The sequence below is a fragment of the Notamacropus eugenii genome, chromosome 6 (genome assembly GCF_028372415.1).
Source record: "Notamacropus eugenii isolate mMacEug1 chromosome 6, mMacEug1.pri_v2, whole genome shotgun sequence".
NCBI classification, from domain to species: domain Eukaryota; kingdom Metazoa; phylum Chordata; class Mammalia; order Diprotodontia; family Macropodidae; genus Notamacropus; species Notamacropus eugenii.
In genome coordinates, this window is record NC_092877.1 from 122,843,462 (window position 1) to 122,867,462 (window position 24,001).

The 24,001-nt window shown below is 37.7% G+C and overlaps 2 protein-coding genes across 23 annotated transcripts in view; one reads left to right on the forward strand and one right to left on the reverse strand.

Annotated features, from left to right (window-relative positions):
* The window catches only part of JADE1 (jade family PHD finger 1), an 83,802-nt gene extending 75,172 nt beyond the window's left edge, over window positions 1-8,630 (forward strand). For all 11 annotated transcript variants that reach the window (XM_072620980.1, XM_072620981.1, XM_072620985.1 and 8 more), the window contains one exon: window positions 4,652-8,630. In XM_072620980.1, coding sequence (XP_072477081.1) covers window positions 4,652-5,568 — 917 coding nt within the window. In that variant the 3' untranslated portion in view covers window positions 5,569-8,630. The remainder of the gene's footprint in view (window positions 1-4,651) is intronic.
* A 13,064-nt stretch (window positions 8,631-21,694) lies between these two features.
* The window catches only part of SCLT1 (sodium channel and clathrin linker 1), a 264,118-nt gene continuing 261,811 nt past the window's right edge, over window positions 21,695-24,001 (reverse strand). For all 12 annotated transcript variants that reach the window (XM_072620993.1, XM_072620989.1, XM_072620996.1 and 9 more), the window contains one exon: window positions 21,695-23,216. In XM_072620993.1, the coding sequence (XP_072477094.1) occupies window positions 23,058-23,216 (159 nt within the window). In that variant the 3' untranslated portion in view covers window positions 21,695-23,057. The remainder of the gene's footprint in view (window positions 23,217-24,001) is intronic.

Here is a 24,001-nt window from a genome sequence, read left to right on the forward strand (position 1 = left end):
GACATGAACAAAATCCTGAAGGCAGAAAACTCCAACAGATCTATGGAATGAGAATAATTGTTTGACTGGTGCATAGAGTTCATGTTCCACATGACACAAAGCTGGGCAAGTAGCAGATTGTGAAAAGCCTTGAACAATAAGCAGAGATATTTGAACTTCAGTGAGTTGGCAATAAATAGGGAGCCACTAAAGATTTCTGAAAAGAGTGACATGACTAGATCTGTGCCCAAGAAAGATTATTCTCTTAGGGGTGTGAAGAATGTACAGTTAGCCCTTCCAAATTGTGGGGGTTAAGGGCAGGGCACTCCTGTGATCTGGAAAATCTTCATAAAATTTTTTGGCCCTCCCTTTGTCCTAGAAAAGAAGTCAGAAGTTTTTGTTTTTTCTTTTGTGGGATGTTTACAGTACTTTACTGTAAAATTTTGGTTGATACTGTATAATACTATACATGTACTTTATGCATTTCTGAGTTCCTAAACTTTTTCTGTGTCATCTATTGGTCTTTGTGTGTTGTGGGTGGCTTCTGCAAACCCCCCCCCCCCCCCAAACTCCCATTTAATTTCTTAAACCAGCCTGCAACATACTGAAACCACGATGGGGAAAGTCTTGATGTGGTAACCATATTGGAAAAGATAAAGTGGAGTCATAGAAAGACGTAAAGAGGAGTCATAGAATGCTAGAACTGGAAGGAATCTTAGAGATTATCTTGTTCAGGGGTGGAGAGCCTGCGGCCTCAAGGCCACATGTGGCCCTCTAGGTACTCAGGTGTGGTCCTTTGGCTAAACAAAGTTCTGTGGAATTTGGATTCAGTCAAAGGGCTGCACTTGAGGACCTAGAGGGCCACATGTGACCTTGAGGCTTCATGTTCCCTATTCTTGAATTCTAGTCCATCTCCTTCATTTGATTGATGAGGAAACTGAAGTCCAGAAAGGTTAAGTGGTTTTCATGAGATAATATAGCTAGTTAATGACACAATCTGAAGTAAATTCCCAGTCCTAAGCTCCTAGACCAAGATATTTTTCAGGGTACCACACCGTCTCCCATTGGGTTTGAGCAAAGCAGGTGATTAATAGATAACATAAACAGATTCACTGATATATACCAAAAATAATTGTTTACTCCTTTTTTGATGTGGGGAAAATTAATTTTAAAGTATATTAGTGGAGGAAGCCAGATTGCATTGTGTTAGGGAGAGAATGGGAAGTTAGAAAGTGGAGATATCAAGTATAGATAAGAAAAAATTTAGTAGTAAAGGGGAAAACAGTAGGAGAGAAGGAGATAGATGGGTAAAATAAAAGTTTTATTAGGACTGAAAAGACTTGATCAGAGTTGTAGGATGATGGTTAGGAGCCATTGGAGATTGGGAGCAAGAACTGAGAGAAGGCAGGAAGGAAAGGGGCTAGCCTGAGTGAGTATGGATATATCTTGTGACCAGGGGAAAGAAGAGAGGGATGATGCTCCTGAAGAGTTTTAAGTAGAAGAGAAGGAGGGCTGAGTTGATAGAGGATAGCTTCAGTCTTTAGTGAAATTATAGGTGATGAAGGATGAGGATTTACAGGTTGGGAATGGCTTGTCAAAGGGGCATAGGATCCTAGGATAATAGCAAATGCAAAATTAGGTTTAAGGATGAGTATGGAGGTTAAGTGAGATTAGAGTTGGGAGAGATGCCCTGGGAGAAGACAGATGAGGCAAGGGTACTAGGAGTCACAGTTAGGATAAAGACTGGGTTTGCTGTGAATTAGAAAACATAAAGTGTAGGGATTGGAGGTTGTGGTCAAAGTGGAATTTCAAAGTTTTGGATCTTGTAGTATAGTTCTCAAATAACTTGGGGTCTAAAGTAAGCCCATGCTAATAATATGGAGAGGTTGTTGGAATTAAAAAGGTTAAGGAATGACATAGTCAGGTTCTTAAGGGGGTTGTCAACATGAATACTGAAGTCCACAAGGATGTTGGCAGGGGATAGAGAGGACGATTGAAAAGTAGGCATTAAAGACACTAATAAAACTTTGAATGTTGATAGATAATAGCAACCAGGATGGGGAATGAGATTATACATAATTCAAGAGTATCAAATGTTGGTTGATAGAAGAATGACATTGGAGCACCATTAGGGAGCAAGAAATATGCCAGTCCTTCTTGGCCATCAACTGGGCAGAAGAGGATGCATGGCCTCCAGTGGAGAAAGTTGTAAGGGATATGGTGCTCCCAGAATAGTCATGTTTTGGTTGAAGCTAAAAGGAATATGGGTTAGAAAATATCTAAGGTGATTTTTTGAAAATAAAGTAAAAGTTTCCAAGGGTAGAGTGGAGTGGGCTAGGCAGTAGACAAAGTGGGCTGGAGTGGGTTTTGTTGAAATAATAAATATCATTTTACTTTCTATTTTGCCCTTTTATGCCAACGTAAATAACTTACACATAAGAGTCTGATTTAGAGAATGCTCCTTTTACTCAGCAGATGCTTGGCTACTGCTGCTTGGCATCATTAATGCCAGTTGTACCTCAGCATTTGTATTTGTGGAGGGCTTTTTGTCACTCCTGTTAAGCTGTTAGAGAGTGAATGATTGCCTGTAAAAACACTTGTAAAATACATTTTCATCTGATTTTACTTAAGAGTCATTTTTCATGGCTATTGTAGGCAGCTTTTCACATTTCATAGCTTGGGTTATTAATAGGACAAAGGAGGCTTTTAACTGGGTTAGCACATGTTTTCAAACAGTCTAGTAATATAGTTGTCTATATTCAGGAGTGCTTCAATATATTACATATTGAAGATGAGGAAAACAAATTTCTACTTTACTCTAGGGTAAAAATCCATGCTGGTTATGTTTGAAAATTAGATTCCTCCACTCTACTGAAGAGAATGAAGTGTAAATGTTTCTGGGTACTTTTTAAAAATTTTACTTTCACATCTTTAGTCACCTAATGTTTTGTTGGGTTTTTTTTTGCTAACACCAAAAATATGTAATTAAAGGAAAACAAAAGATGTTCCCAGGCCCACAAGGAAATCAAGAACCAGCACTTTTCAGTGCAGAAATTCTTACCCTTTTTCTGTGATATGCCCCATCAACAGTTTTGTAAAGCCTGCAGAAATCTTCTCAAAACGGTTTAAAATTCATATAGGATTTCAAAGAAAACCAATTATATTGAAACACAGCAACAACAGAAAGCAAACCAAATTCATAGACCTCAGGTTAAAAGCTCATGTCTTACTGGAACAAAAACAAAGCAGATATTCAGGGACTCTGGCTTCACTCAGAAGCCTGATGAAAACTGGAACTATTCTGAAGGCAGAATCAGTCTGTTGAAGGGGAAAGGAAATTTAGTTGGCATTAACCTTCAAAGTGGACAAAAGCTTAATTAACAAAGTTGTAGATCAAGAGGCTGTGCTATATGACATAGTACATAGAACTAGCCAGTTCTGTTACCCTGGTCAAGTGACCGAATATCTTAATGTCCCAGACAGTCCAGAAGACTAGAACAGGTGTCAATCTGCATTGTTTGCATCAGTTTGCGTTGTTAGAAGGAGTTTTCTAAGAAACTGTTTGTTGTGCCAGCGAAATCAAAGATCCCTCCAAAACAACCAAATTAGATCACTACTTTTTCTAAATGATATGATGAGTGGGACATCTGATTTAAGAAGATGGCATTTGTTTCTCTTACCTTTCAGAACCCTTTTCCTAGATGGTTCAGTTAAGGAAACACAATATTTGGCAGGAGATTACTTCATTGGTTATAGAATTATAATTCAATTATCATTAAGATTTGGTCTTGGGAGAAAATGGATATATCCAAAATGAGAAACCCTTATAAAACACTGTCAGTTGGTGGTCCTAACTACAGAATCTGACAGTATGCTAATCTTGATCCAACTGGCTTCTTCACTAAGGCAGTCCTTACATCTGTTGACATCCACGTAAAGGCAGACAGTAAGAATGATAGATGTATCTTGGACATGGAGATGAGCAGCTCAGAGAGTGAGGCATCTGAAGGAAATAGACAGTAGAGGCTTAATGCCAATGCCACTGTCACCAGAAGAACAGACAGAAGTACCTTAGCCTCCTGATGGGGAAATAGAAGAATACACAGGAGGCAATTGAATCTATTGAGGACCCTGTCATTCTGTTCTGTTTGTTCACATGCCATAGAAGAAAGGGCATGTGAAAATAGTTTTGTGTCAGAACTTGCCAGGTTGACGCAAAGCCAAATCCTGTGGTCAAGTGTAGCATTTAGGATTGAATACATCTTCAAAATCTATTACTAAGATTGACTATGAATGTTTAAAAGGACATTCTTCAACCTTGCAAAATCAAGTTAAATTATCGTTATGTGTTGAGGGAAGAAATGAAGGTGTTTATCCCTTAAGAAGGTAGTGGTTTCATGTAACCTTGTCTGAATTGCAGCTATTATAGAAAATGTGGTAGAGCAATGCTTTAATGCAAATTAAACTTGAGAAGATTATGAAGGTAGGTCAACTTCATTCTCTTTTGGTATTAAAATTCATTTTCTTAGCTTAAAAAAAATAGTCGATTGCTTTTTGTCTGCTTGCAATAGTGGGCAGAAGAGTCATAAAACTGTTATTTGTTGCAAGTCCAGGATATTGTTCTTTTGAACTGGTTTTTGATTTGGTCTTTTGTGTGTTTTCTTGGTTTTAGGTGTGCCTTCTTCTTCTTGCTTCTCCTCCTCATTGGAAAATATGCTTTTATTTAATAGTCCTTCAGTGGGTCCTGATGCACCCAAGATAGAGGACCTGAAGTGGCACTCTGCTTTCTTCAGGAAGCAAATGGGCACCTCTTTGGTCCACTCCTTGAAAAAGTCTCATAAGCGGGAGCGGATGCCAAGTGGCCCTGAGAGTGAAGGCAAATCCTTGTTAAAGGAGTCCGACCTCTCAAGTAGAAGAGAAGGGATGGATATACCAGGGACCTTTTTGGATTTTGAAAAGACCTTTGCAGAAGCACATATTATATCAGCACAACAGAAGAATGGTGTGGTACTGTCAGACCACCAAAAGAGAAGAGAAAATCGCTCTCAGTGTGATTTCATCAAGGGAGACCTTAACCACTCAAAACAGAATTACAAACCTCTGAGACCCACAGACCTGTCTCAGAGGCAGTCAGAAAACAAAAGGGCTGTGAATCCCACTGGGACGGGACAGTCAGCACCGGGCACAAGGAAAGATTTAGTGCCTAAATGCAATGGGTCTCTGGTCAAAATAAACTGTAACCGAACCACCGTTAAAGTGCCTACCACACCTGCTAGCCCAGTGAAGAACTGGGGGGGATTCCGAATTCCAAAGAAGGGAGAGAAGCAGCAGCAGGGAGAGGACCCAGAGGATGCCTGCCGCCAGCACTCCAACTATTCCTACTTGGGTGTGGGCAGAGCTTCACCCAAGGAAAGGGCAAAAAGCAAACTAAAGACAGACAGCGAGAATGATGGGTATATCCCTGATGTGGAGATGAGCGACTCAGAGAGTGAGGCATCTGAAAAGCAGTGTAGACAGCAGAGGCTTAATGCCAACGGCACCATCACCAGGAGGACGGACATTATTAGGAGAAGTATCTTAGCCTCCTGATGGGGGAACTGTAAGATTCACGGCGGGCAACAGGGTTGGTAATGTCACCACCACCTGCTGACGCCCAAAGGGTTGTTGGTTTGTGTGGGAGAGGAGAGTTCTCACTGGATCAACAAGCTGATGTCCATTTATTCCTGAGCTGTACAAACATGTTTACTTGCACTTGGGACAGCAGGTTTTTTTTTTCCTTCAAAGTCATTTATAACTCATTGTGAGAAGTTTAAGTGTTCTTTATTTCCAACTCTGTTGAGGAAACACAAGAGTAGATTTCATGTGAGACACTGCTAGGGATGGAACCTTGAGTTAAACACTAAAACAAGAATGAAATGTGTTAGAAAAGGGCAAGGTTTTCAGTGTTCCCAGTTAGCAAATAGGCATTGGCAAGGTTTGACTGTCCTCCCTGTTTTGCCCAAAGCACAAACTCTTGATTTCCTGTGTGTACAAAATCAAAACATAGTCCTTGAAAAACTGTCATGCACCATGTAGTACCCCATTAAACTACTTTTCTTGGATTATGATAGCTCTTGAATTCATATTTATAGTTTGGCCTACAAGCCTCTTTGTCATGTTATAGGACACAACAGCTCTGAACCTTCTGTAACTCTAGGGGAGTTTATGGATAAATACACTAGGTGGGGAAGAATGGATTTTAACAGAGGCTGTCACTGGAGGAATCTGAGGGGGGCAGGGCAGAATCGCTGCTACATGGTGATTTAAAATAAAAGAGTACTGCTGCCTCCACCCTTTGATGGGTTATGGATTGAAAATTGACTTAGACTATCCTGATTTGGAGAATGAATCCATTAGGATAGTTTTGTGTAGTGTTAGGGTACTTGAGGTCCAAATTTTACTCATAGTCCTCCTGACATTCCACCTTCCCCACGATTATTTCCCCAAGCTAGGTTGGAAGTCACACGCTAGCTTCCTACAGGACTTGTGCTAAAATCTGGCAGGAGTGGTGAACTCTAAAAGGCCTGGCAATCAGGTTTGCACTAATGTTATGTGTTGGGAATCCAGGCTTCCAACACTAAAGGATTCCTTTGAAAATAATAATAATAAAGGACCTAGCTAAATAGGTTAAATATACATATCTATATTTTTGAAAATAAAAAAGGCAATAAGTTGCAGTTAGCTCTTCATTCAGACCTATGCAGGAAAGAGACTGCATTCTGTCCTGGACTCAATTTTGGAGCTGGTAAGAGCTGATACTAATTCCTGAGTTGGGCTTTGTAATTGCAGATGGCAATAACTCGTAAGTACATTATCAGCAATAATAAATTTAGCGTTTCATTTGAGTAATGTTTTCCTTTTGCACTCAGTATGGTGCATACGTAACAAGACAGTGGGTAGTGTTAGGGTCGTGTAGATTTTCTTTGGAATTCAATGTACTTGTAAGTCAAATTCAAAGAAGTAAAGTTGAAATAGCAACATGGCTTAGAAATGATGGGCACTTGGAACAAGCCCCGCTCCTTTCCCCACCCCCAGTCCTAGCCACTCACCCCAGGACTGCTCCTAAGTGTATCAGACTCAGCATTCACATTTCTTATTCATATACACATCTGCCTCCATGGGGTAGAATGTAAAACTCTGATATTTTAAATGAATAATGATTCAATTCTGCAGTTAGCTTCTAAGTCTTCCAGATGGTTGTCAACAAAAAAAGGCATACTGAATTACATCTTGCTATGCAAGTTATCAAGTGCATCCCCGTTGTGTTACATTTTCATACTGTCTTAACTTTCCAAGTATATTTTAATAGATATTTGGGGAAGGGGGAGCAGGATGACCTAAATTTAGATTGACTTGAACTGTTCTTGAAATACAGAGGGTGAGGGTGAGGGTGGGAGAAGCTTCATTTTGACAAACCCATGTATTGATAAGCATGTTGCTGCAGATATCAGTGAGTTTTGGTAAATTGGCATTTTCTGTTCACTCTTAAGGTGACTTCAAGCAGGTTGCTTTTCTTTTGCATATGAACATAAAACCCTTCCTGGAAAAAGGAAAAGGTTGAACTTCAGTTGACTAAACTTTTGACTGCAGCAACATCTCTGGGTGAAGGCTGAATATATAGAGGGATAATTTGAAAAGCCATAGAGAGAAAACCTAAATTTGATGCTAGTAATGACCTCTCACCATTTTAAGAGGTACCAGATTCATTTGCACTATGATGAATGCTAGTTTTGTGCAGAAATAATGCCTTATCTGTTTTATTCCCCATATTTAGGTTGAAAAGCTTTCAGATGCTCCCAAGTTACGCTGAACCAAAAAAATAAAAAAAAACAAAAAACAAAAAAAGGAAAAAAAAGGAAAGAAAAAGAAAAACCACAAAAAGCTATCCTATGCTTTAAAAAAAAATCCTGCCCCAAACTGCAAAATGGTATAGAGCACGATTTTATACAGTATGATAAGCTGTGCAAGTTAGTTTCATTGCCATGCTTGGTACTCTGTTTAGGAAGGATCCCCAAGTATAGCATTGACTAGCCCAAATCATCCTTCATGCATTCTGTTGGTATAGAACCATTTAATGATGCCCCATCTTTTCCCTCCCCTCAGCTTTATCTTTCCTCGTGCATACTGACCAAGAAATATCTTTCATTATGATCAGTGTATTACGTCAAAATGTAGGCTAGTTAAACTTTTGTAAAGTTGCCTGGAATGTCACTTGTTAGGTTATAAACAAACAGAAATCTAAATGAAGGGTTATATATGTCATGTACAAAACTTATTTTAAAATGGACAAATCTGTCATTACATTTGTAACCTTGTACAGAAAATTTTTCACTATGTGCCTAGCTTGGTGTCCATTCAGCTAAAATTTACAAAAAAAAAGGTGCATGAAGAGAAAATCAGAAATTAAAGTATATGTAGAGATGACTATTTTATATTACATGGCCCAATCCTGTATTTATTTCTCTTCCCCCCACTGCCCCCTTCCCTTTTGGAAGTATTTATAAAACTAGTTGAAGACAGCTGTATTTTTGTTGTTGTTGTTGTTGAAATACTTAGTAGAATTGTGCCTTTTTGTCTGTATGTGAATAAAATGCTGTACATTTTGCAATACATTTAAAGTATTCCACTTGGAAATTTGCCTTTGTTGTATCTCGATGGGGGTTTATTGCTTAGCTACCCTGAATCAGGATTATGTTGTTTGTGGCCTTTTCTAATCAGTACAATGACTATCTCCCAAGTAAGACTGGGTAAGACACAGGAACAAAAAACATGGCAGAGAACTTACTAGGGTAGTTGGGTAACATCTTCCACAGCCTTAATTTCTGGCTCCTGTTTCAGAGCAAGGACAAAGATTTACCTTGTATCCTTTTTATCGGGCATTTATGCTGACCACTTTCTGAGTTAGAACAGGTTCTGTCTTTCAGCACAACAAACTGAAATCTGAAAATAATTTTTTCTGGATTCTGACACAATGAACAGCAAGAAGGTTTTTGTTATTCATTTGGACTTCTCAGTGGCCTTCCTCTGCGTGGTGACAGGATGAGGATTCAGATCTTAAAGCTCCTAGGCCAGGCCTTTCTACTCAATTATAGTGTGTATATGACTGTAGCACATAAGATTGCTCTGCAATAAAAACAGACCCCTTCTCTATGTCTCATTTTGTTGTGAGAGCTGTAAAATTACTCCCACCGACTCACAGCTAAGAACCAAAGAACCTAAGAACTAAAAGTAACCTAGTTATAGAATATTAGAGCTGGAACAGACCTTAAGAGAATTTTGTCCAGTATCATCTTACAGATGAAGAAATTAAGACAGAAAGGTAAAATGACTTAGAAGATAATAATTAGCAATATACCCCAGCCTTCTTGATTCCCTAGTTCAGTTAGCTTTCCATTACACTGTTCTATTTCCAATTTAGTTTGTAGTTACTGTAAAAGTGGCACAAACTAGTTTGCCTTCAATTTCTTTCTTAAAACTCAAGATGATTCATTTGGGGGGAAAATCATTTTTCCCTTGCTCCGTAAGTGGCTGATTTCTTCAGATTTTCTATCTCCCTGTAGGGCTCCTGGGAGACATAGCCAGAAATCTTCCCACAAAGCTTTGAAAGTCGAAGCACCATAACACTTCCCCCTCTCAGAGAAATGAAGGCCCTGTGAGCAAGAGGAAGGGATTGTCATGGTTAATTTTGCGTAAGATGGAGAATGGAGCTCCAGAGAATTGCTGTCACTTTTTGCTCTAAGTCACTTGGAAAATTGGCTCGATCCCATCTCTAAGCCTTAAGCCTTCTATACGCGTCTTATCACTATTAACTTCAAGGTTGAAATCTTTAACCATATTTTCCTTTGATGCTGGGAACATGACATGAAGGGTTCTAGTTTGGGGTACGACACTGAATACTTGGTGAGAAGAGAGTGAAAAACAATGTTACAAGACCAAGTAAAACTCCCTTTAAAAATTTTTATGTAAGATGATGAAATCCTAGAAAGTTATAGAGCTATAAAAATGAGGGGAGGTTAAAAATATGACTAGTTTTCAAGAGTAAAATTAAAAATGACTATGGCAAATCAGCTATGGATAATCTTGGAAAAAACATGAAATATATAAATTAGGGAATACTAAGAAATGAAAACAAATAGAAAACTAGTCTTATGGTGCCAAAATCCTTGTTTACATTAAACTGAATATGCTATTGTGCATATGAACTTTAGAAATATTAAAATATAGAATTAAATTGACTAACCCCAGAGAGAAGCCTCAGAAGACAATCCTGTGAGGAATCTCTTTTCTGTAACATCCCCTTAATATCCTAAGGCAGCCCATCCCACTTCTGAATCCCTATACTTGTTTGTATAGTCTTACATTGGGCGTAAATACTGTGCTCTGTGACTTCTACACAGTTTCTAGTTTTTGCCCCATAGCAAGTCAAAGCATTTAATGAGACAGTCCTTCAAATGCTGGAAGGAAGCTATCACAAGCTAAACATGGCTAAACATCCCAGGTTCATTTAACTGATTTTCCTGTGGGTGTGGCTGAGACAGGCAAGAACAAGCAGCTCTAAGAGGGAAGCATTGTGAGGCTTGCTGATTTATTCAGCTCCTCTGGTACACCTGTAACTTGGTCTTCTGATGTAGCACTCACCCCCATCCATTTAGTACTGTTTTTCCTGTTTGTTTCAGTCTCTTGAAAATCTAATGCCAATTAAGCTGGTCTTTTTTGTCTTTGGATGACAGTTCAGAACTCAAACCTCCCAGACAGAGATCATCCATACCATCCCTGGGTGCTTACTCTAATAAGCCAACCATTACAAACCCTCACAAGTCAATCCTTCCTAGGACATAGCATGACAATCTTGTTCATCCTCATCTGAATGTATTCCAGTTGGCCACTGCCCTTTCAAAAATGTATTCTGAACTGAACAGAATTGTCTAGATGTGTTCTGGCCAAGAGGAGGGTACGTTATCAACTTCCTCATTCTGAACAGTACCTCTTAATGTAATGTAAGATGGCATCAGGGTTTTTTGGGGGGAAGGGTATCATGCTGCACTTTTGACTCATGTTGACCATTCAGATATTTTTAACAATTATCCAGCCCTCAGCTTCCCTCCCTGCTTCTACCCATTATTATATTTCTGCAGGTGAATTTTAAAACCTAAATATAGTTTATGTTTACCACTATTTGTTTTTTTAAAATTCTAATTTATTTTGTTTTCAACATTCATTTACACAAGATTTTGAGTTCCAGATTTTCTCCCCATCTCTGCCCTCTGCCCATCCCAAGACAGCATACATTCTGATTACCCCTTCCGCCAATCTGTCCTCCCTTCTGTTACACCTCTCCCTTCTCTTATCCCCATCCCCTCTATTTTCTTGTAGGGCAAGATAGATTTCTATACCCCATTGCCTGTATATCTTATTTCCCAGTTGCATGCCAAAACAGTTCTCTACATTTGTTTCTAAAACTTTGAGTTCCAACTTCTTTCCCTTCCTCCCTCCCCACCCATCCCCACCGAGAAGGCAAGAAATTCAATATGTTATACGAGTGGAGCTATGCAGAAGACTTCCATAAAAGTCATGCTGTGAAAGACTCTTTCCCTCCATCCTATTCTGCCCCCCATTTATTCTATTCTCTCTTTTGATCCTATCCCTCTTCAAAAGTATTTACTTCTAATTATGCCCCCTTTGCCCTTCCTTCTATCATTCCCTCCACCCTGACACTTCCCCTTCTCCCCTACTTTCCTGTAGTGTAAGATGGGTTTTCATAGTAAATTGAGTATGCATGTTATTCCTCAAGCCATATGTGATGAGATTAGTTATAAGGTTCACTTTTTCCCTCTCATCACCCCTCTCTTCCATTGAAAAAGCTTTTTCTTGCCTCTTTTACATGAAAGATAATTTGCCCCATTTTATTTTTCCCTTTCTCCTTCTAATATATTCCTCTCTCATCCCTTAATTTTATTTTTTTAGATATCATCCCTTCCTATTCAAACCTGTGCCCTCTGTCTATATGTATATAATCTCTCCAACTACCCTAGTACTGAGAAAAGTTTCAAGAGTTTTAAATATTATCTTTCCATGGAGGAATGTAAACAGTTCAACTTTGGTAAGTCCCTTATGATTTCTCTTTCCTGTTTACCTTTCCATGCTTCTCTTGATTCTTGTGTTTGAAAGTCAGATTTTTCTATTCAGCTCTGGTCTTTTCATTAAGAATGCTTGAAAGTCCTCTATTTCATTGAATGACCATTTTTTCCCCCTGAAGTATTATATTCGCTTTTGCTGGGTAGATAATTTTTGGTTTTAATCCTAGTTCCTTTGACTTATGGAATATCCTATTCCAAGCCCTTCAATCCCTTAATGTAGAAGCTGCTGGATTTTGTATCATCTTGATTGTATTTCCACAGTACTTGAATTGTTTCTTTCTGGCTCCTTGCAATATTTTCTTCTTGACCTGGGAGCTCTGGAATTTGGCTACAATATTCCTAGCTTTCCTTTTGGGATCTCTTTCAGGAGGTGATCAGTGGATTCTTTCAATATTTATTTTACCCTCTGGTTCTAGAATATCAGGGCAGTTTTCCTTGATAATTTCTTGAAAGATGATATCTAGGCTCTTTGTTTGATAATGGCTTTTAGGTAGTCCCATAACTTTTAAATTGTCTCTCCTGGATCTATTTTCCAGGTCAGTTGTTTTTCCAATGAGATATTTCACATTGTCTGCTATTTTTTCATTCCTTTGGTTTTGTTTTATAATTTCTTGATTTTTCATAAAATTATTGGCTTCCATCTGCTCCATTCTAATCCTTAAAGAATTATTTTCTTCAGTGAGCTTTTGGGCCTCCTTTTCCATCTGAACAACTCTGCTCACTTCCCCAGCTATTTACTTGACTTTTGAGCTCTTCGTTAAGTTCTGCTTCCAGAGGGAGTGGAGGGGGTACTGTCAGTCGCTGGATTCCCCCACAATCTGTGGGCTTAGAGCTCCAGAAACAGTGACTGTAGCTGTCCCTGCTGCTGCTGCGGCTGTTGCAGGTTTCTCCTTCTCTTTCCCCCTCTGCCGCCTTGGGGCTGGGGCCAGACCACTCCAGTCTCCCACACTGGTCCCACTGGCTGTTTCCACCGACCTTCCAATTTGTCCTTGGCATTTTGGGGTCCTGAAGTCTGGAAACTGCTACAGGTGCAAGACATTCAGTCTCCCTAAGACCTACTCAGGTCTTGTCTGTCTTGACTGCATCCTGCCCAATAGACACTTCCTGGCAACCTTCCAGGCTATCTTGGCCTGGAGATTTGCTTCACTCCATCATTCTGTGGGTTCTGCAGCTCTAGAATTTGTTTAGAGTCATTTTTTTACAGGCTGGGCTTGGGGGCAGCGCTCTAGAAAGTAGGTGTTCTTACCCTGCCATCTTGGCTCTGCCTTCATTTACCACTCTTCTTACTAGTTTTGTTTAAATTGTTCTTACCTATTAAGATAATTTTAGGTCTTGCTCAATGTATTAGCAAATTTGATAAAAAGTGTTGGATACTTTCATCTAAGGAGAAGACAAATATGAACAACTCAAGCCCAAGGGTACATTCTTTAGACACTCTTCTTCTTAATTAAAAATTCCTTATTGTTATCATCCACAAAGATGCAATGAAAATGCGTCAAGTGCTTTGCTGAAATCCAAGTAGTTCAATCAAAAGAAGAATGAGATGCATCTTTATAAAACCTAGCCGGCTCTAAGAGATGGGGCTCTTTCACTTATAAACGTGCGGAAGGTAATCTGTTAGTAATATGTTACAGAATTTTTCTCTGGATCAAACCCAAGCAACCCTCTAAATGACCAGATTCATCCTTGTATAGCTGTTGTTTTTTTTAAATTGGAAAGCCCATCACCTGTCGTCTTCTATTCCCTATGGTCTTTCAGAGGTCATTTTACAGTTCCTACTAATTATACCCACCAGTTTCTTTAGTAACAAACAATGTAGTTCTGAGCTTATTTACTGGAGTTAAGGGTGCCTAGGTACACCCTCACTTATCTCCATGCTGGGTTTCAATTTAAGCCTTTTCTCATTTTGAGGTCTGCCCTTCATGCTTCCTTTTCCCTGGAGCTATCAAAGTCCTTTATACTCTTTTCTCCCAACTAACCTAAATTAAAAAACAAAACAAACTATTTTCTTTAGCATTCATTGCCAAATTCCACTCATTGATCTCTAAGACCACTCAGACCACTCTCACAGAACCATGCCACACCCTTGAGTCTCAGTTTTAGTTACCTAGGTGGCTTGCATAGAGCCACAAAGCCAGTATGTGTCCAAAGTGAGACAAACTTGGGTTTTTTCCCTAATTCCAAAGGCAGCTCTGAATCCACAACATCAAACTACTTTAGTTGGCTGTTAAGCTCCTGATGAATTAATTCACACTGACCTTTTTATATACATTCTTATTTCATCAGAACTGTATTGTCTGAATTCTATTCTTACAATTTTTCCAATCTTTCTTGGTCCAAATTCTCCTGAAGATTTTCATTTAGTAGAATCCCAACTATTTCTCTCAACTAAGTCCACATTCTCTAGACCCAAAATATATGTCAGACTCTGTCTGACTTCTCTCTCTTTTCCATTCAGAATTTTAAGATGGGAGCACTCATTTCTTCTTAAGACTGCCAACATTTTACTTCAGTAACTAGTTCCTTGATATTTAGAATCAAATCCGGAATAAAATCCCTCTTTGTTCCTTTCATTTAAAGAAAAAGATCAATTTATCATTAAGACATTTAGATTTACAAATTTTTTTTTTTACAATGATGTTACCATCATTGTAGGTAGGGTTAATATTATAACCATTTTATAGATGAGGAAAAGGAAGCTCAGATGGGCAAATACTGACCACAGATGGAATCAGACCAGGATTTGAACCCAAGTACTCCGTATTCCAAATGTAGTGGAAATACCTCAGCTGACTTGTTTATAATAAAGGTCCAACAGTTGCAGTTTCCCTTTCCTGACTATATATGTCTTTATTCCAGATTTGTGATTGTTCCCCTCTACCATTCTCTACTCCCCAAATCAGCACATGTTCTCTTTCACTGGGCATTTTATAGTATAATCTAGACAAGTTTTGTTTTTCACCCTTCATTGTTCTTCATTCAAATTATCTCCATCGTACTTATCCCCTATGGTTTGTAGATTTATCAGTGTCACTGTGTGTGTGTGTGTATATACCACACATATGTATGTACATGTGCACACACATAAATAACCCTTGCCTTCCCTTTACCTCTCCCCAATGATCCCAGGCCACCCAGTGCAGCAGTGAATAGTCATCATTATGTCCCTTCCCTACCCCATGGGGTGGCTAGGCAGGAAGAGTGACACGCCTGTTCATACCAGTTGGATGTGAGATGAAGACTATCAGATTGTACCACATGCTCTCCCACTGTACCCTAAAGTGCTTTAGGCTTTACAATCTGCCCTGCTGTTATGCCCTCCAGACCCTGAGTATCATTTCACCTGCTAGTGCTAGGACTCTGGGCCTTGTCATTAGCTTTGCTGCTCAACTCCTATGATTTCTGGTCTTTTCATTCACCTGAAACTGAAATTTTTTATATATGCAGTCTCCCCTTATTGCAGGGCAAACTCTTCAGAGAAAGGACTATTTCACTTTTTTTATTTGTATCCTTAGCACACAGCCTAGGGTTTGGCATATCATGCTTTTCATTCATCCATCTATTTACTCACAAATTCATGTAATTTTATGTTCTGGAATGGAGTCTACCTTATTATTGCCACATTCTATTTTGTTGTCACATCCCAATAAGTCTAAGTGATAAATGTAGTATCTATCTCTTTACATTAAGCTTTCTGGTTCACCTCAAATATCACTTGTACTTTCTGTATTTGTTTAAGAGTGTATCAGGCCATGGGGTTTCCTGCTAGCTTTATTATTGCATATTACTTTTTGAAAACTAGTGGTCTTCAATATTATCCTACATCACAATTGCTATTCCTTCTGGTATAAAGTCTGGCAATACATGTAGGCAGTTTCTCCTTGTCAATTTAGAATTCCTCTTGGAAAAAAAGTTTTGTTTTGTGGTCTTAGCTCTCATCAGATGTAGTCCACCTCTGGCCAAGAATCTATCATTCCTCTGTCTTTAGCTTTGGTCCCCAAATCAAATCCTATTCCTAAGACACCATCTGTTAACTAGCTGTGTACTTTTCAAATCTGTCTCCTTTCTGATCCCATTGCGTTTAACAACAAAGACAAATAGTAACCAAAACAACTATTTCTGCTGCTAAACTCTTCAGTTACCTGTCCAGGACTTTACAATCCCTGGAAATACTTTCCAAGTTCATTGTGGGAATAAATAAATTCTGTTCTCACATTGGTTAATTACAGGGGAGAAGAAAGCTTGACGAGTCTTTGGAGTCTTTGTCATGTTCTAGACATATGCCTCAGGGAAGGAAGTATATATACCACCTTCTAGTGTTCATTTCAAGTCCCCACCCGGTGCCAGGGGATCACCAACAACTGATAATATGTTTCTTATTCTTCTGTCCATTATTGGAAGACTTTTGTCTCTTCATAGCATCTTCTATATTCTCATAATCATTTCTTGGAGAATAAAAAACTGCTTTCCCAGAGGGACCAGCTGTAACTTTTATAGAGAAAGCTTCAAAGCAATATTACATAACTGAAAGACAATGAATCTATGACCATAATACAACAATTAAATCTGCTTGTGGTCAGTGGTTCCCTTTTCCCATTCATCTATTAATTTTCTAGAAAATGGAATAAATAGTTAAATATTAATTACTCATACATACAGAAAATAGTATTCCTTCTAAGTAGTTCAAAGCATTTATCTATTTCTATATTATACAGCTATAGAGTGTGATGTGATAGCTAGATTGTCCTGACAGATAAAATATGTAGAGATAAAGTAAACTAAGACTTCACAGTTTCTTGTTGATAGTACAAGAGTTATAGTTCATATTTTCGCTCTTAGTCATGTATGCTAATTCATAAGTTTTCAAGAATTCTTGATATGGTTATTTTCGCATCCACCACCAGTTGTCATCCTGATTCCATGTGGGAACTATTTCCAAATCTGAACTGTCCAAATCTGATAAAGAACGGTTTATACAGGAAAATCCATGGCATCATACTCAGGCACTCCGTTGCCACTACAACATCAAACTCATTATAATCTGAAGATATTTATTACGTACCCATCTGTGAACAGCTAAAGCTAAGCATGCCTTTGATCTCTGAGAGGCAACAATCTAAGACAAGCATTCATACTGGAAACAAGGGATATACAAAGCACAGCATTAACACTGAGCATGTACATAAATAAATGTGACGTATTTGAATCAAGGGATAACTTTGAGCTGATGAATATTTATACTGAAACGCAGGAGTAGATCCACTGACAATTAATTCACCACCATTTCAGAGAGTTTAAGGCTCCACGGAAGGAACAGGAACAGATTTTGGTTGAATGAGTTTAGCATTCTGGGGGACGGCAGAATTAAGTATTAACTGTAGATAATATTAGAGATAGGATGTGATAGGGAAGAGTGTTTGAAACAGTTCAAGCAAAAGGTGACCACAATTTGGTCTAAAGTCATAGTTGTGGAAATGGAGAGGAAGGGCAGATTTAAATATGGCAAAAATATTTATTGATATTTGGTAACCAATCAGATGTATTAAGTGAAAATGATGATGCATCAAAAACATTCTTAGTTTCTCATTAGTGATACAAAATACAATGCCAGGTTGAAGAACTGAAAACATTTGGCTAGATGTTTAATTATTCTTTTCAGAAGAATAGCTACGAGTGTTTGGTTGTGGTTAAGAATTACTATACGATTATGTTATGCCTCTTGCATGTTATTGGTCTTGTAGACCAATCAGACTTTGTACATGAAAAGATAAGATGCATTAACAGACGTAGAGAGGAATACTGGAGACATGTGCTAATAAACATTGGTACTTTTCTCATGTCTAATACTGTTAGAAAATTTTAATCATCAATAATTATTATTTGCTGTTCCTGAAAACATCTTTATACTTTTAAAAATATCTTCACAAACATCATTAGATTACAATAACAGTTCTGTGAGGAGAGATTTTTCTATGATACCAATTAGTATTCAAATAGATTTATGACCTCACATATTTGATTATCACCATCCATGTTTGCCCATCCTGTGTGACTTCAGTCTATAACCTCCTGTAAGTCCTCTGGCTGTAGGGCCTGACAAGTCCCTTTTCCCCCATCATTCATTGCCCTGGTGACAGCCTTTACTCTGGCTCTTCTCTGAAGCTCCCTATTTGTTACAGGACGCAGGCCGCTCACGCCCACAGGGACATCTTCATCAGCTTCTGTTTGATACTCTTCTTCCATTATTTGGAGATTGCATCATTCCATGTTTTATGGCCACGTTATAATTGTAGAATAGTTATGTTAAAAATGTAGGCTTTGGTTTTGTGGAGAACTGTGGGGAGGATCATTACAGGGACTTGGCAATTTCCTGAAGACAAGCCAGAGCATTCTCATCGGGTTTATTTCTGGGTCCAGTTCATCTTTCCACTCATAGTACTTGTCCTACAACTCATGATGATGGATGAGTTTCTCAGGTTACTTATCTACTTTCACATCATCATTTCAACAACAGAAACAATTCACCCATGGATATTGTCCTATGAGGATGACTGGTCCCTGTTCTTCTAAGTGGCTAAAGACTTCTTCCAGGAGCTTCTCCAATGTTCTGAGGTTTGATGCAATCAGCACAATGCTGGAGGACCTCATCCACCGCAGGGAATTTTTTTTTTAACCTAGAATCTGTGCTGGCTCTAATCAGTCACAGTGAATAATTTTGGCAAGCATAAATCTGTTTTGTGCCTTGCCTGATATTTATGGTGAGAAGGTCAAGAAAAGTTTTCTCTATTGATGCAGAAGGAATCTTGAAAAAATGTGATATATACATGGAGGACACTTTGTTGAAAGAGAGCTTTTAAGACATTTGGCTTCACAAAAGCCCATCTTCCGAACTAATACCTCAATTGTGGATGCGTTCAACGTGGGAAAAGATGATTCTCATGAAAAATTTGTATGGTTAGAAAAGGAGGCATATTGATTGGAAGACACTGATATTCTCTTGATTGCTTTATTAATAAGGTGTGCAATTTCCCCTCACACCTTTAGTACTACTCCTTCAGATACCTTGTGAACGAATTTCTTAATGTCTTCACAATTATATTGCCTCTAGAACAAATCTCATTTATGCACCTTTGGTCTCATTCCAACTTCTTTTTATCTTTTTATTTTCTTTAGCACCAGTTCTACCTTCTCCATAAGCTATCTAGGAGTGGGATGTTGAAATCTAAGTGCTGTGGCTCTTTGTTCTTGGTGGTGAAAAGAAGTTTGCTATAAATTTTTGCAGATCTTTTCTTCTTTTATTTTTGTTGTCCTTCTTCAATGAATTTTCATCCTCAAATTCCCTTTGGATTACCTCACTTAGGTTTCACAAGCTGTCTTTAAAATAGTTTTTATCCTTCATTACTTTTCTGTTTTACAAAGCAAAACTATTCATAGTACTCTCTCATTTTTGTATTTGTATCCCTAGGACCTAGCTTGGCCTAGAGTCAATCCTAAATAAATGCTTGTTGATGTTGAGTGATCATCATCCATAAGATTTTTAAAAATGTGTTTTTATCAAAACCCAATATTTGATAAGGTGGAAAATATAAATTACCTAGGGAAAAATTCCCTGTTTGATGAAAACTACTGGGAAAACTGGAAATCAGCCTGGCAGAAATTAGGTTTAGATCAACAATATATTTTAAATGGATACATGACCTTACTATTAAAGATCATACTATTAAAAAAATTACAAGAGAAATATACCTCTCTCAGCTATGGGTAGAAGATATACTTTCAACCAAACAAGAGATAGAGGCAATTACAAAAGATAACATAGATAACTTTGATCGCTAGTAACTAAAAAACTTCTGCACAAACAATATCAATTCATCTTGGATAAGAAGGGAAGTGATAGAACGGGAAAAATACATATGTGTGTATGTATTTACATATATGTATGTATATACACACATGCATATGCATATACATATATATTTCTCAATATGTAAATGTTCACAGGATATGAATCAACAGTTTTCAAAAGAACTGCAAAGTATTCACAACCATATCAAAAAATGCTCCAAATCACTAATAATAAAACACATGAGAATCAAAACAACTCTGAGGTTTCTCTTCACAACCTGCAAATTGAAAAAAAAACCCAACAAAATGGAGAGACTGTAGAAGGACAGGCACAGAAATACATTTTTTGGTGGAGTACAGTGGAATGACCATTTTGGAAAGCAATTTGGAATTATGCAAATAAAGTCATTGAAATGTCCATACCCTTTGAACTGGAGACTCCATTATTGGATTCATACCCAAAAAGAAGCCATCAACAAGAAAGTCTTTATATTCTCTAAAATATTTATAGCAGCACTTTTTGTACTAGCTAAGAATTGGAAACAAAATAGTTACCCACCAATTGAGGAATGGCTAAACAAATTATGGTACATGAATATAATGGAAAATTACTATGCTGCAGGAAAATGACATGTGTGATAAATACAGAAAAGCATGGAAAGATCTATACAAATTGACACAAAGTCAAATTGAACCAAGAAAACAAAGTTACAAAATGTAAATAGAAAGAGCAACTAGGCAAAATAAAATCAAACGTAAACATCACACAATTATAAAGATTAAACAGTATTTGAATAAAGAAGACACCTCCAACCTACCCCTTTATGGAGGAAGGAGGTCCACAGGTATTCCACTGTGCATGTTTTTGAGCTTTTCAGTGTATTGGTCGTTGTGCTTTTTTTTCTCTTTAAAACATCCTACTTTCATATGGTACAGTTCTTGGAGAGGGAGAGAGCAATATTTGGGATAACTATGATGATGTAAGAAATAGAAAGTATCAATAGAATCATTTAACAAAAACGGTTAAAACTTCTAAGAGACAGTTTGGCAAAGCAGCTTTAAGGCTGGCCCTGGAGTTAGGAAAATAAGTTCAAGTTACACTCTGAGATCCTAGATAACTTCTCAGTGTCTCAGGCAACTTTCTTATATTTATAAGATGTAGAAGAATTGGCTGATTTGCATTGGTGGAAGAGATTTTCTCAGGCATGAGCTCTGCATATTACTGAAATCACAGGTTAGACTAAACTTTAACTTCTTCCCTCTTCCCCTAAAGAAACACAACAAATTTATGAAGCAATATATTCTGTGTCTATATCCTTTATATGCACTGTTTTTCATCATAAAAATCTAAATTGAGTTGTTTCAATTGCATACTATATATTTTCTTGTTTTCAGCCTCCTAGTTTTGTATTAGTTTTGATCATTCCTGTAACACTGATTCAGGCTTAACTATGCACAGACAATTCAGAAACCACTTTCAGATCAGTAATAAACTGTTTCCTGACTATTAAAAGATAAATCAATTTAATTTTTTGTTATGTTGTTAGTGGCTCACCATATCTATTGACGTCCATTTCTTTTTTTAAAAAAATATATTCTACAGTCTTTTAGCGTGTCATTCCTTATGTCTATGCTATATTTTTTCATTATATTTCTTACCATCTACACATACTATAATAATTGCATTGAAATCATCAGGTATCAAAATATTTTTATTTAATTTAGAAGATCTTATCAAATTTTTGGAAGAATTTCTTTACCTCTTTATTCTCTGCAGACATTGATGTGTAAGCTGCAATAATTTTCGCCAATACTTCTCATAAGCACAACAATATGAGATGACCAAATGTGCCATGAAGTGACGTTTCCTAGTGCCTCTGGAAATGACAAAACTAATTCTGCCAATTTCTTTACCTTGCCAAGAAGATAAGGTGAGTCATCCTTTCATTTTGTTATAACTTTTTTTCTTTTGGATTCATTCATAGCAAGAATGTCAAGATAAATACAGTTGAGTTCTTTCAGTTATATGTCTTTTTTAAGTAGTTAATTCAGGTAAAATGTTGAACTAGATGTAGCTACACAACATGGCAGGAAATGATCACAATGGTGCTGATGTTTGGAGTAATATGGATATTTATGGTCAGACTGTTAGCTAATACATACTGCATATTTGTTATTGTTTATTATAGCTACAAATAACAATAGTTTCCAAAGCACTTTCACATACATACTCCCATGTGTTCACTGAAAAAATTCTAGTATGTAGATAGAGAGGGCATTATTTAGCTCTATTTTTCAGTTGAATGAATGGAAGAAAAAACATTTATTAAGTGCTTATTACTAACACTGTACCAAGCATGGGGAATACAACAAAAGCAGAGCCAGTTCCTACTCTCAAGGAGCTCACATTCTATGGGAGGAAACAACATATATAGATGGTTTCCGTTGTGAGTCAGATGGTCTTTAAGGTATAGCAAAGCTGATGCTAATGTATTGTCTTTAATGTCATTTCCACTGATTTAAAAAAAAAAAAAGACACATCCATTTCTGATGTTGAACCACTTGACAGTGTCAAGGATTTTGATGGCTAGAATGTTCTTTTATAGATCTTCAGTAGATGTGGCTGTCAAGGAGGTAGCACCTTGTAATAACTGTCTGTTGATAGGTTATCAGTAGTGTGATGTGGTGGTTTAGCTTGTCTGAATGTACTTCTGGCTCTCTGGAATTTGGTAAAATGACTCAGCTGCCTTCTCATCTTGAAATATCCCTCTTCCATCCCAGTTCCCTTCTCATATTTTGGAAGTCTCTATTTTGGGGCTAGTGTTGGCAATGCTTCATTCTCCTCCTGGGCTAAGTTTCTGATTTTCCACCCTACTTTTCAGTTTCTTTTGATGCATTTTCTTCTTCTATTAGAAAATAAACTCCTAGAGGGCAGACACTTCCCCTCCCCCCACTTCTCTTTATATATTAAACACAGCGCAGTTCTGGCACATAATAACTGTTATCTGTCTGCCTGCCTGCCTAGTGTCTCCATATCTTTCAGAGGGGCTGTTGACTTTAGCTGTGTGGTCTTGTCTCCTCTGCAGGAAGAAGGAGATCTGGAGTTGATAAACATGGTTGGCTCTTCCTTGCAGGTGCTGCTTCACTGGATGATGGCTGTACGGTAGGTGGTTCAGAGAGGTTAAGTGACTTTCCAAAGTCGCAGGTCACAAAGTTCTTGGTGGGTGAAGGAGGGGGGAAGAGAAGATGGATATAAGACTTAGTCCTAGGATTTCTGACTTATAGGCCAGTATTCTTTCTATTTAATCACCCAGCTTACCAGGATGAAAAACTCATCAATCCATGAACATTGATTAAACACTTAGATGTGCCAAGAACTGTGCCCAGCTACTCTAATGCTAACTGGCACAAATGCTATGCATCCCAATGGAAAGAGATTATGAGTACTTCTGTGTATAGTTTTTTAGTTTAATTTTTAAAAATTATCTAATATGTAGATGATAGAGTGAGATAGACAGACAGATAGATAACAATCATGGTCAAATGGGAATTTAGAAAATGGCTCACCAATGACTTGCTAGTAAGGAGAAAAAAATGTGTCACAGTTCAAAATTAGATTTTACAGTAAAACATAGAAATTGCTTTCCCACTGCCTCTTGGCCTGAAAACATGTGATGCTTATGAAATGCACACATTACTGCCAACATTTGATGGGCGGCAGACAGATAAATAAGGTGTTTCATACTTGGTATAGCCATATCATGTGGCTTCAGAAGTCTGCTGGTTACTCTGATTTGGTTATGCCTATATAGAGGAAAAGAAGATAATCGTATCCTTTTTCTTCATCAAGGGAGACACAATAAAGTAATATGAATAAATAAAATGAACCATTTATGCGTCTCCATTTTATTTTCATTTCCTTTTGCTCTCTCCTCTTCCCTCGTCTCCTCTTTCAGAAAGGAGTATGCAAAATAAATGTTACTGTGAGAATAAAAGCAGAA